This window comes from Myotis brandtii, unplaced genomic scaffold, assembly GCF_000412655.1.
Source record: "Myotis brandtii unplaced genomic scaffold, ASM41265v1 scaffold488, whole genome shotgun sequence".
NCBI classification, from domain to species: Eukaryota; Metazoa; Chordata; class Mammalia; order Chiroptera; family Vespertilionidae; genus Myotis; species Myotis brandtii.
The window spans coordinates 892,052-904,415 of NW_005368638.1; the positions used below are offsets into that span (position 1 = coordinate 892,052).

Here is a 12,364-nt window from a genome sequence, read left to right on the forward strand (position 1 = left end):
AATGCACACACTGACCACCAGGGGGCAGACGCTCAATACAGGAGCTGCCCTCTGGTGGTCAGGGCGCTCTCACGTGGGAGGAGCTCTGCTCAGCCACAAGCCAGGCTGATGGCTGCCAGTACAGCGGTGGTGGTGGGAACCTCTCCTGCCTCCTCAGCAGCGCTAAGGATGTCCGACTGCAGTTTAGGCCTGCTCCCCGCTGGCAAGTGGACATTCCCCGAGGGCTGCCAGATTGCCAGAGGGATGTCTGATTGCCATCTTAGGCCCAATCCCCTGGGGAGCGGGCCTAAGCCAGCAGGTGGTCCTCCCCTGAGGGGTCCCAGATTGTGAGAGGGCACAGGCCGGGCTGAGGGACCCCCTCCCCCCCGAGTGCACAAATTTTTGTGCACCAGGCCTCTAGTATTATATAAAATCTAAACTAAATTGGCAGAACTTTTGCTCCTCACAAATTTTACCAGTAAGTGTTTAGAGACCAAGTCTCTGCCTCTGAAACTGGGTTCTCTGTAAAATTTCTCTTAAAACCATAATAGTGCTTTGAAAAATACTTGGATTTCTGTTTCTATTGTTTCTATTAATTGGAAGATTATATATATATAGGCTGTTGCCAAGAAATTTCTTCTACAGGTAAAATAAGAAAGTGTTGATAAAGATTTGTTGTGCTTACCAGCTGGAATGGCTCATCCTGTGCATCGAAAGATTGCCAGCTCAATTCCTGGTCAAGGCATATACCCAGGTTCTGGGTTCCATCTTTGGTCAGGGCACACAAGGCAGCCAATTGATGTCTCTCTCTCTCTCTCTCTTCCTCTCTCTAAGCATGTCCTCAGGTGAAGATTTTTTAAAAAAAATTTTTATTTAAAGATTTGTTGTACTGACTTTGTAGTTTATTGGGATTAGTTGCATTCAATTATTTCATGGATGATTTTCATATGCTTGATAATAGTAAAAAGTACTAATATAAACGATTTTTATTTTCATGTCTTTTACTTTTAAGATGGAAATTCCTTCTTCTAGCATTATAAATCAGTACATTGCTTGTCAAGGGCCATTACCACACACTTGTACAGATTTTTGGCAGATGACTTGGGAACAAGGCTCCTCCATGGTTGTAATGTTGACCACACAAGTTGAACGTGGCAGAGTAAGTTATACTTGAATCTTACACATTGCTTGGGCCTTCTTCAAATTACATTGCATATACTTATAGTCAAAATGTTCACATTGATTTGGTCTTTTTTATAACCTTTACATCCATAGAGGACAGAAAGTAGATTAGTGCATGTCTAAGTCTGGATTTGGGTTTAGAGGAGTGGGATAGAGGAATGGATGCACATTGGTTACTAATGGGTATGGGATTTCTTTTGGAAGTGATGAAGTGATTGTGGTGATGGTTGCACAGCTCTGTGAATATATTAAAAACTAGTGGCCCGTTGCACGAAGATTCGCTCAATAGGCCTTCCTACCCCTGGCTGCCGGCACCGGTTTTTCTCCGACACCCGGGATCCAGGCCTTTGTTCCAGCCGCAGCAGCGAGGCTTGGCTTCTCCGCTCCGGCTGCTCCCAGCCCCTCCTTTTTTTTTCCACTCCTTGAGTGGAGCCCAGGCCCCAAGCCCCTCCTTGAGCAGAGCCCAGGGCCAGCGGGAAGCTTGGCTTTCTCTGTCGCTGGGAGCAATCCAAGCCTTCTGCTCAATCCAGCTCTGTGGCCACTGCCATCTTCAGTCATCTTCAGTCTTTGCTCCTTGCCTGCGAATGCAAATTAACCACCATCTTTGTTGGGTTAATTTGCATAGTCACTCTGATTGGCTGGTGGGTGTAGCGGAGTGATGGTTAATTTGCATGTTCCTCTTTTATTAGTGTAGATAATTGAATTGTGTGCTTTTAAAAATTTTTTTTCAATTACAGTTGGTGTACAATATTATATTAGATGCAGGTGATTAGGCATTTTATATAACTTATGAAGTGATCAACTGGATAAATCTATTACCCATCTGACACCATACATAGTTATTACAGTACTATTGACTGTATTCTTATGCTCTACTTTACGTTCCTATGACTATTCTGTAACTACCAATTTGTACTTCTTAATCCCTTCACTTTTTTTACCCATTCCTTCAAGCCCCCTTGCATCTGGCAACCATCAAAATGTTCTCTGTATCTATGAGTCTGTTTCTGTTCTGATTGTTTATTTTGGTTTTCAGAGTCCGCATACAAGTGATATCTTCTGTCATTTGTCTTTCTCTGATTTATTTCACTCAGCACAGTACGCTCTAGGTCAGTGATGGCGAACCTATGACACGCGTGTCAGAGTTGACACGCGAACTCATTTTTTTGGTTGATTTTTCTTTGTTAAATGGCATTTAAATATATAAAATAAATATCAAAAATATAAATCTTTGTTTTACTATGGTTGCAAATATCAAAAAATTTCTATATGTGACACGGCAACAGAGTTAAGTTAGGGTTTTTCAAAATACTGACACATCGAGCTCAAAAGGTTCGCCATCACTGCTCTAGGTCCATCCATGTTGTTGCAGGTGGCAAAGTTTTATTCTTTTTTATGCCTGAATCATAGTCCATCATATATATCCAGTTCTTCTTTATCCATTCATCTATTGATGAACAACTTTGTTGCTTCCATATCTTGGCTATTGTAAATAATGTTTCAGTGAACATATGGACATATATGTCTTTTCAATTTTGTGTTTTGTGTTTCTTCAGATAAATACCCATAAGTGGAATTGCTGGGTCCCTCCCTGTCTCTTGTTAAAGCCTTTTTAAAAAGTATATTTTGTCTGGTATAAATATTGTTACCCCAGCTTTTCTTTTTATTTCCATTTTTATGAAATGTCCTTTTCCATCCTTTTATTTTCAGTCTGTGTGTGTCTTTTGATCTGAAGTGAGTCTTTTGTAGACAGCGTATATAATGGTCTTGTATTGTTATCCATTCAGACACCATATGTGTTTTGTTTGAAGCATTTAATCCATTTGCATTTAAAGTAATTGTTGATGGATATTTATTGCCATTTTTGTTCATAATTTTTATCTATTTTTTCCCCTTCTTTTAGAGAAGACCCTTGAACATTTCTTGTAATACTGGTTTGGTGGTGATGAATTTCTTTAGCTTTTTCTTATCTGGGAAGCTCTTTTATCTCTTTTTTCAATTCTTAATGATAGTTTTGCTGAGTAATCTTAGTTATAGGTCCTTCTTCTCATCAGTTTGAATATTTCTTGCCAATCCCTTCTGGTCTGCAAAGTTTCTGTTAAGAAATCAGCTGACAGTCTTACGGGAGCTCCCTTGTAAGTAACTAATTACTTTCCTCATGCTGCTTTCAAGAATCTCTCTTTGTCTTTAACCTTTGGCTTTTTTGTTATTGTTGTTATTGATGAGAGAGAGAGCGAGAAACATCAATGTGAGAAAGAAACATCAATTGGTTGCCACACACCTCTACCAGGGATTGAACCCACAACCTCTTGGTGTATAGGACTACTCTCCAACCAACCGAGCCACACCAGCCAGGGCAACCTTTGGCATTTTAATGATGTGTCTTGGTGGGGGCTTCTTTGGGTTCATCTTGTATGTAACTCTCTGGGCTTCCAAGACTTGTATATCTGCTTCCTTCATTGGGTTAAGGTAGTTTTCTGTCGTTACTGTTTTCAAATAGGTTTCAAGTTCTTGCTCTTTCTCTTCTCCTTCTGTACCCCCATGATTCTAATATTGGTACACTCGAAATTGTCCCAGAGGCTTCTTATACTGTCCTCATTTTTTGGATTTTTTTTTTCTTTCTGTTCTGACTGGTGTTTTCTGCTTCCTTATCTGCCAAATCACTGATTTGATCCTCTGCTTTATCTGTCCTCTACTGTTGGTTTCCTGTAATGTATTCTTTTTATTTTGTATTGATTGATTGATTTTATACATTCATTGGTTGATTCTTGTATGTGCCATGACCAGGATCAACCTTGGCATATCAGGACAACCAACTGAGTTACCTGCCAGAGCCCCCTGTGATGTATTCTTTATTTCAGTTATTGTATTCTTCATTTCTGATTAGTGCTTTTTTATGCTTTCTATCTCCATTTTTATGTTTTTATCTCCATTTTATATTTCCTATCTATTTGTTGAAGTTCTCACTGAGTTCATCTACTCTTCCCCTAAGTTCATTGAGCCCCCTTATAGCCAGTGTTTTGAACTCTACTTCCAACAGATTGTCTCTAATTTGAATCGTTCTCTTTCTGGAGTTTTATTCTGTTCCTTCATTTGGGACATGTTCCTTTGTATCCTCATTTTGGCTGCCTCCCTGTGTTTGTTTCCATGTATTAAGTAGGGCTGTTAGTCTCCCAGGCTTGGTAGATTGGCCTTATATACCAGTAATAGGTGTCTTGTAGGGCCCAATGACACGGCCTTCCTGGTCATCCAGGCTGCTCCAGGTGGGCCCCCCATGCGGGCTAAGTACACCCTCCTGTTGTAGTTGAACCTTGATCGCTGTTGGCACTTCAAAGGGAGGATTTACGCCCAGGCCACTTGGCTGCAAGGACTCACTATGACTGCCTTGCAGGATCAGCTGTGCAGGGGCAGACCCCACAGAGCAGGACTTTACAGCAGGGCTCTGATGCCTGCTGGGTCCGCCCCTTGTGTGTGTCACTTGTGGAGGTGGTTGTGTGGTGGTGCTTTGACGTTTTCTGAAGCTGTTCACCGGGTGCCACCTATGCCCTGCCTGGGGTCACCAGACCTGAGCACAAAGTGATTTGCAGTTGGCTACTACTTGTCCTGAGTTTAGAGGTGCCCAGGAGAGGCCAAGCTGCTAACTAAGGCAGGCTACCTCGAGTGCCAGGACTGGGGCCACTTTGCAAGAGGTACGGGGCACACTGAGGCCAGATGCTGCTTGTTTGAGAGATTTTGGGAAAATTGTTTATATGGAAAAGGCACTGGAAAGAGATTGGGTGGGCCCACAGGTTGGGTGGGGTGGTCTCATAGAGTCACAACAGTGTTAGCCAGGTTGATGGAGACTCAGATATGTCATCCACCTTCTGGCTCTATGGAGGGAAGGCTCAGTAAAGAAACGAGGGTCTCTGCCAGCACTTCTACCTGGGAGAAAGCTGTCCTTCCCGCCCTCACTGGACCATTCAGTTTTTCCCTTTGTGTCCCTGGTGCCTTTCAAGCTGCTGTGAGTCCAAGTAAGTCCCTGTATGGCCCCTTTAAGAGGAACGCCTGGTGATAGAAAAAATTAAGTCAACTTAAATTTTTAAAAAAGAGGAATGCCTGGGATTCCAGCAGCCCCTCTCTCTGTCTTACTCAACCACAATCCCTGCTGGTTTTCACAGGGAAAAGTTAAGGGGACTTCACTTCCTAGTACTGAAACACTGGTCAGGGGCTTGGTGTGGCGCTGGGACTCCTTGCTCCTCAGGGGGTCCCTCCTCAGCCCCCATATCCCTCCTGATTTTTAACTGTTACACATTGGTATGGCACTAGCCCATTCTGCATCTCTGCCCCTCCTACCAGTCTAGACATGGCGTCTGTATATCCTTAGTTATAGGACTTTAGTTCAGCAAGGCTTCAGGCAGTTCTGAATGAAGTTGTTTTGTAGTTTAGTTGTAATTTTGATGTAGTTGTGGGAGGAAGTGAGCACAGCATTTACCTATACTGCCATCTTGACTGGAAGCTGAATTATGTAGTTTAAATGGGTGAGTTATATATCAAGAAAGCTGTTGTTTTTTTTAAATTCTAATTGTTTTTTTAAATTCTAATTGTGAAAATAAATGGATTGCATTTGGCATTTTAGTTGAAGATTCTTTCTCATTGTTAACTTAAATCTAAAAAGATTAAAATTAGTGCAGCATTTTGCCATTCTCATAGTAATAATTGACTCAGGCAAGAATTCATCACACATGGTAAAACACTGAGTGAAAGCTTATTGTATACAGGATATTTGCAGTCTCAAAATATATCCAGACAGATTATTACAAAGAGAAAAAAATGACAAAGAAATGTTAATAGTGGACAGAACTAGGTGCAGCATGTATGAGATTTTATTAAATTTTTCTTGTAACTTTTCTGTAAGTTTGAAAGTTATATTAAAATATCATAATTTTTAATATATATTTTTAATCTATTGATTTTAGGTGAAGTGCCACCAGTATTGGCCAGAGCCCACAGGAAGTTCATCCTATGGATGCTACCAAGTCACCTGCCACTCGGAAGAAGGAAATACTGCATATATCTTCAGGAAGATGACACTATTTAACCAAGAGGTAGGAAGGAAGATAGGTACCGTTCATTAGAACTGTTATGTTCAAGGTGAAGACTGAAAGCTGAAAATGTTTTCAGTCTGAGTTCTGGTTACTAAAAATTATTATTTTTAATTATTGAACTATTTGATTTTTGGGGATGCTTTAGAATCTCATGACGTGTATTTCCTTTCTATAATAAATTTCCAGTTTCTATAGTTAAATATGAGTGGTCAGTGAGAAAATAATCTAGTAAATAAATACTTATTACTCTTAAAACTAAGGATATTCATGCCCTGCCGGCCTGACTCAGTGGTTGAGCATTGACCTATAAACCAGGAGGTCACAGTTCAATTCCCAGTCAGGGCACATACTCAGGTTGCGGGCTCGATCCCCAGTGTGCATGCAGGAGGCATTTGATCAATGATTCTCTCTCATCATTGATGTTTCTATCTCTCCCTCTCCCTTCCTCTCTGAAATCAATAAAAATATTTTTTTTTTAAAAATAACTATGCATACTCATAAAAAGCATACCTTAGATGTTTTTGGTTATAATGATTTTTCCCCTCCAAATAATATCAATCAAATATTTGAGTACATTTGTGGAAATGGAAAGAACAATTAATTGTAAGTTATCAAATTATTCCTCTTTTTGAAGAGAGTACAGGAGAGATATTTCAGTCTCCTCAGTATTAAGGAGGAAAGATCGTAGGCAGGACCCTCCCACAGCAGATAGATCATATCTTTCTTTTTAAATATATTTTTATTGATTTTAGCAAGGAAAGGAGAAGGAGAGAGAGAGAGAGAGAAAGAGAAAGAGAAAGAGAAAGAAACATCAATGATGAGAGAGAATCATTGATTGGCCACCTCCTGCATGCCCTACACTGGGGGTCGAGCATATGGCCTCACAGGGAATCGAACCATGACCTCCTGGTTTATAGGTCAATGCTCAACCACTGAGCCACGCCAGCCAAGCTATCATAGCTTTCTAATTTCTTCTTATTGCCACCTAAATCACTCTCCTTAGCTTCCAAATCCAGACCCAGAGATGGAAATTGATTAATAAATGATGGCTTAATAACCCCATTGGAAGATGTATGTGGAAGGTGGCATTGCTGTCAGTCTGCTAGAAACAGTGTATCCCACTTTTACTGCCTGCAACTAGATATTCCCCTGCCACCTTTGGTTTTGAAGAGCGCTGTGAGAAGAAGAAGCAATTGCTAGAAAAGAGCAAACAGCACAAACTGTGAAGACCCAGGCCTATCCCATTGGAAATGAGAACTCCATTCCCTTCCACCCCCCTGAGTATGATTAAAAGAGCCCAGCAAGATAGAGCCTTACTGACCAAAAAGGAAGGAGCTAGATCAGGGGTGGGCAAACTTTTTGACTCGAGGGCCACAATGGGTTCTTAAACTGGACCGGAGGGCCGGAACAAAAGCATGGATGGAGTGTTTGTGTGAACTAATATAAATTCAAAGTAAACATCATTACATAAAAGGGTACGGTCTTTTTTTTTTTTTTTTTTAGTTTTATTCATTTCAAACGGGCCGGATCTGGCCCGCGGGCTGTAGTTTGCCCACGGCTGAGCTAGATGTTGTGCTGACTTATATTAAAGGAATCTGACATTGATTAAAGCTAAAGTTATAAGAAATTAAAAATTGAATAGTTTGAAAATCTTATGGGCTAGAGATTCCATCAGAATGAATTTAGTGTTTAGGGTTATATACTATATAGCTCATAGTCTAACATAACAAGGCAAGCCAGTAAAATATTTCTTCATTTTCTCAAGTAGATATGAGAGGTTGTAAATAGTTACATAGACTAATACTGATATCTTTAGCATAGTCTCTTTATTGTACTCCACCTGTAGATTATTCACAACAGTTTTATATACTGTAATGGCTTTTCTTTACAAACCCTGAATACGTCAAAACTAGACTAAGACGCAAATTAGATTCTAAAGTGTGACCCAAATGTAATTAAGAAAATAAATTTGCGGAGAAAACCAAGATGGCGGCATAGGTAAACAGCAGTACTTGCTGCCTCCCACAACCACATCAAAATTACAACTAAAATACATAACTATCATCCAGAACCTCGGGAAACCTGGCTGAGTGGAAGTACTACAACTAGAGAGGTAAAGAAGAAAGCGCATTGAGACTGGTAGCAGGTGCAGAGGCACAGAACGGGCTGACACCCGGGTGTGCTGCTTTTTTCATTGAGAGGGGGATGCAAGCTCCCGCTTGCTCTGAGCTCCAGTGCCGGGTGAGACTTGGGGGGACCCAGACACATATGGGGAGAAACAACTATCTGGCATTGGGGCAGGAACGCAGGGGCAGCTTTCTTCCAGACTGAGGTGCTCGCAACGGTCATTGTTCCTGTACTGGGACCTCCCCGGTGCAGGGCTGACTGGCAGCCATTTCTGTTTGCTCCACACTGGAGATTCCCTGAGAGCCCGCCCTACCCAATTTACAAAGCCACCAAGCTGTGCTTCAGTGGCTTTTGCATATGAATGGCCTGTCCTTTCTTAGCCTAAAACCTGTCAAACAAGGTGCAGCTGGGTCAGGGAGCTCCCACAGCTATCAAAAGAAGGCCCAAGGTCACACCAGCCTGCCTTGCTTCACAGCTGGGCCTCGTCTGAGCACTTCCAAACCTGATACAAAGAGGAGGAATCTGCAGATCTCTCTGTAGCTCCTGCTGGGTGGCCTCAGGCAGTGGCTGACTTTGCACCTCCTTGGAAATCCAAGAGCCAGTGTATCAAGTGGTCAGTGTGAGACCATACCAGATTACAACTCTTCACATCCATAAGTGACACACTAAAGGGGCAGACTCCGGGAGCACCAAAGCCCCAGGAAAGCAAGTCCTGCCCCATAAGGGTGACTCCTGCACAGCAGCTCTTCCATTGTAGACACAGCTGGTCCTCACAGCCAACTGGCCTGGAGATCAATTCCTCCCAGTGATACCAACAGCAATCAAGGCTCAACTACAATAAGACTGTGCACACAGCCCACAAAGGGGTGCACCAAGAGTGTCCACATCAGGTGATTGGGGAGGCCAAGCCACTGGGCCCTATAGTACACCTACCACACAAGGCCACTCTATCAACTCAAGGAGACTTAGCAGCTACCCAATACATAGAAACAAACAGGGAAGCAGCCAAAATGCGGAGGCAAAGAAACATGTCACAAATGGAAGAAAGCAAACTACTGGATATAGAGTTCAAAACCACAGTTATAAGATTACTCAAGAATCTTCTAGAAACGTCCGAGGAACTTACTGAGACCTTCAAGGATCTTGGTGAGAATGACAAAAAAAAATGGAAAAGTGCCAGTCAGAAATTTAGCATACACTAACTGAAACAAAGAATAATATACAGGGATTCAACAGTTGACTAGAGGATCCCAAGAATGAAGTCGAAGATTTGAAATACAAGGAAGCAAAAAAACACCCAACTGGAAGAGCAAAAAGAAAAAATAATCCAAAAATATGAAGATAGTGTAAGGAGCCTCTGGGACAACTTCAAGCATACCAATATCCGAATTATGGGGGTGCCAGAAAAAGAGAGAGAGCAAGATATTGAAAACCTATTTGAAGAAATAATGACAGAAAACTTCCCCTACCTGGTGAAAGAAATAGACTTACAAGTCCAGGAAGCGCAGAGAACCCCAAACAAAAGGAATCCAAAGAGGACCACACCAAGACACATCATAATTAAAATGCCAAGAGCAAAAGACAAAGAGAGAATCTTAAAAGCAGCAAGAGAAAAAAAGTCAGTTACCTATAAGGGAGTACCCATACGACTGTCAGCTGATTTCTCAACAGAAACTTTGCAGGCCAGAAGGGAATGGCAAGAAATATTCAAAGTGATGAATAGCAAGAACCTACAACCAAGATTACTTTATCCAGCAAAGCTATCATTCAGAATTGAAGGTCAGATAAAGAGCTTCACAGATAAGGAAAAGCTAAAGGAGTTCATCACCACCAAACCAGTATTATATGAAATGCTGAAAGGTATCCTTTAAGAAGAGGAAGAAGAAGAAGGTAAAGATACAAATTATGAACAGCAAATACATATCTATCAACAAGTGAATCTAAAAATCAAATGAATAAAAAATCTGATGAACAGAATAAATTGGTGAATGTAATAGAATCAGGGGCATGGAAATGGAGCGGACTGACAATTCTCAGGGTGAAGGGGGTGTGGAGGGGGGTGCGGAAAGAGATTGGACAAAGATCTTTTTTTTTTTAAATAAATCTTTACTGTTCAGATTATTAACAGTTGTTCCTCTTTTTCCCCCCCATAGCTCCGCTCCACCCAGTTCCCACCTCACCCTCTGCCCTTTCCCCCCCACTGTCCTCATCCATAGGTGTACGATTTTTGTCCAGTCTCTTCCCACACCCCTTTCCCCCCCAAGAATAGTCAGTCCACTCCCTTTCTATGCCCCTGATTCTATTATAATCACCAGTTTATTCTGTTCATCAGATTATTTATTCACTTGATTTTTAGATTCACTTGTTGATAGATGTGTATTTGTTGTTCATAATTTGTATCTTTACCTTTTTCTTCTTCTTCCTCTTCTTAAAGGATACCTTTCAGCATTTCATATAATACTGGTTTGGTGGTGATGAACTCCTTTAGCTTTTCCTTATCTGTGAAGCTCTTTATCTGACCTTCAATTCTGAATGATAGCTTTGCTGGATAAAGTAATCTTGGTTGTAGGTTCTTGCTATTCATCACTTTGAATATTTCTTGCCACTCCCTTCTGGCCTGCAAAGTTTCTGTTGAGAAATCAGCTGACAGTCGTATGGGTACTCCCTTATAGGTAACTGACTTTTTTTCTCTTGCTGCTTTTAAGATTCTCTCTTTGTCTTTTGCTCTTGGCATTTTAATTATGATGTGTCTTGGTGTGGTCCTCTTTGGATTCCTTTTGTTTGGGGTTCTCTGCGCTTCCTGGACTTGTAAGTCTATTTCTTTCACCAGGTAGGGGAAGTTTTCTGTCATTATTTCTTCAAATAGGTTTTCAATATCTTGCTCTCTCTCTTCTTCTGGCACCCCTATAATTCGGATGTTGGTACGCTTGAAGCTGTCCCAGAGGCTCCTTACACTATCTTCGTATTTTCGGATTCTTTTTTCATTTTGCTTTTCCGGTTGGGTGTTTTTTGCTTCTTCGTATTTCAAATCTTTGACTTGATTCTTGCGATCCTCTGGTCTGCTGTTGGGAGTCTGTATAATATTCTTTATTTCAGTCAGTGTATGCTTAATTTCTAGTTGGTCCTTTATCACAACATCGAGGGTCTCACTAGATTTCTTAAGGATCTCAATACATTTATCGGCGGTTTCCATAAAATTCTTGAAAAATCTTAGAACCGTGGTTTTGAACTCTATATCCAGTCGTTTGCTGTCCTCCATTTCTGTCATTTGTGACCTGTTTCTTTGTCTTCGCATTTTGTCTGCTTCCCTGTGTTGGTAGAGTGGTTTTGTGTGCTAGGTGTCCTACAGGGCCCAGTGGCTCAGCCTCCCCAGTTACCTGAGGTGGACACTCTTGGTGCACCCCCTTGTGGGCTTTGTGCACAGTCTTGTTGTAGTTATGCCTTGATTGTTTTAGGTGTCACTGGGAGGAATTGACCTCCAGGCCAATTGGCAGTGAGAATCAGCTGTGTCTGCAGTGGGAGAACTTCTGTGCTGAAGACACCCTTCTGGGGCAAGACTTGCTTCAGTGGGGCTTTGGTGCTCACTGAGTCTGCCCCCTGAGTGTGTTCCTTATGAATCTGAGGAGTTGTAATCTGGGTGGTCCCACTCTGACCACTGGGTACACTGGCTCTTGGATCTAAGGAGGTGCTAATTAAGCCTCTTCCTGAGGTTACCCAGCAGGAGCTATGAAGAGATATGCAGATTCCCCTTCCTTTTTTGGGGGTTTGGGGGTGCCCAGATGAGGCCCAGCTGAGAAGCAATGCAAGCTGCTGTGGGGCCTTGGGCCTTCTCTTGGAAGTTCTGGGTCTGTCTGGCCCAGCTGCAATTTGTTAGGTAGTTGTCAGGTTGTAAAGGACCCGGGCATTCATATGCAAAAGGCTTTGCAGCAGCCTGAATGGGGCGGGGTCTCGGAATCAACAGGGCGGAGCAAGCAGCTATGGCTGATTCCCAG

The 12,364-nt window shown here is 41.9% G+C and overlaps 1 protein-coding gene across 7 annotated transcripts in view; it reads left to right on the plus strand.

Moving 5' to 3' along the window:
- Window positions 1–12,364, plus strand: part of PTPN4 (protein tyrosine phosphatase, non-receptor type 4 (megakaryocyte)) — a 213,048-nt gene that overhangs the window by 188,060 nt on the left and 12,624 nt on the right. For all 7 annotated transcript variants that reach the window (XM_014547921.1, XM_005876489.2, XM_014547925.1 and 4 more), the window contains 2 exons: window positions 992–1,138; window positions 6,117–6,245. In XM_014547921.1, coding sequence (XP_014403407.1) covers window positions 992–1,138; window positions 6,117–6,245 — 276 coding nt within the window. The remainder of the gene's footprint in view (window positions 1–991; window positions 1,139–6,116; window positions 6,246–12,364) is intronic.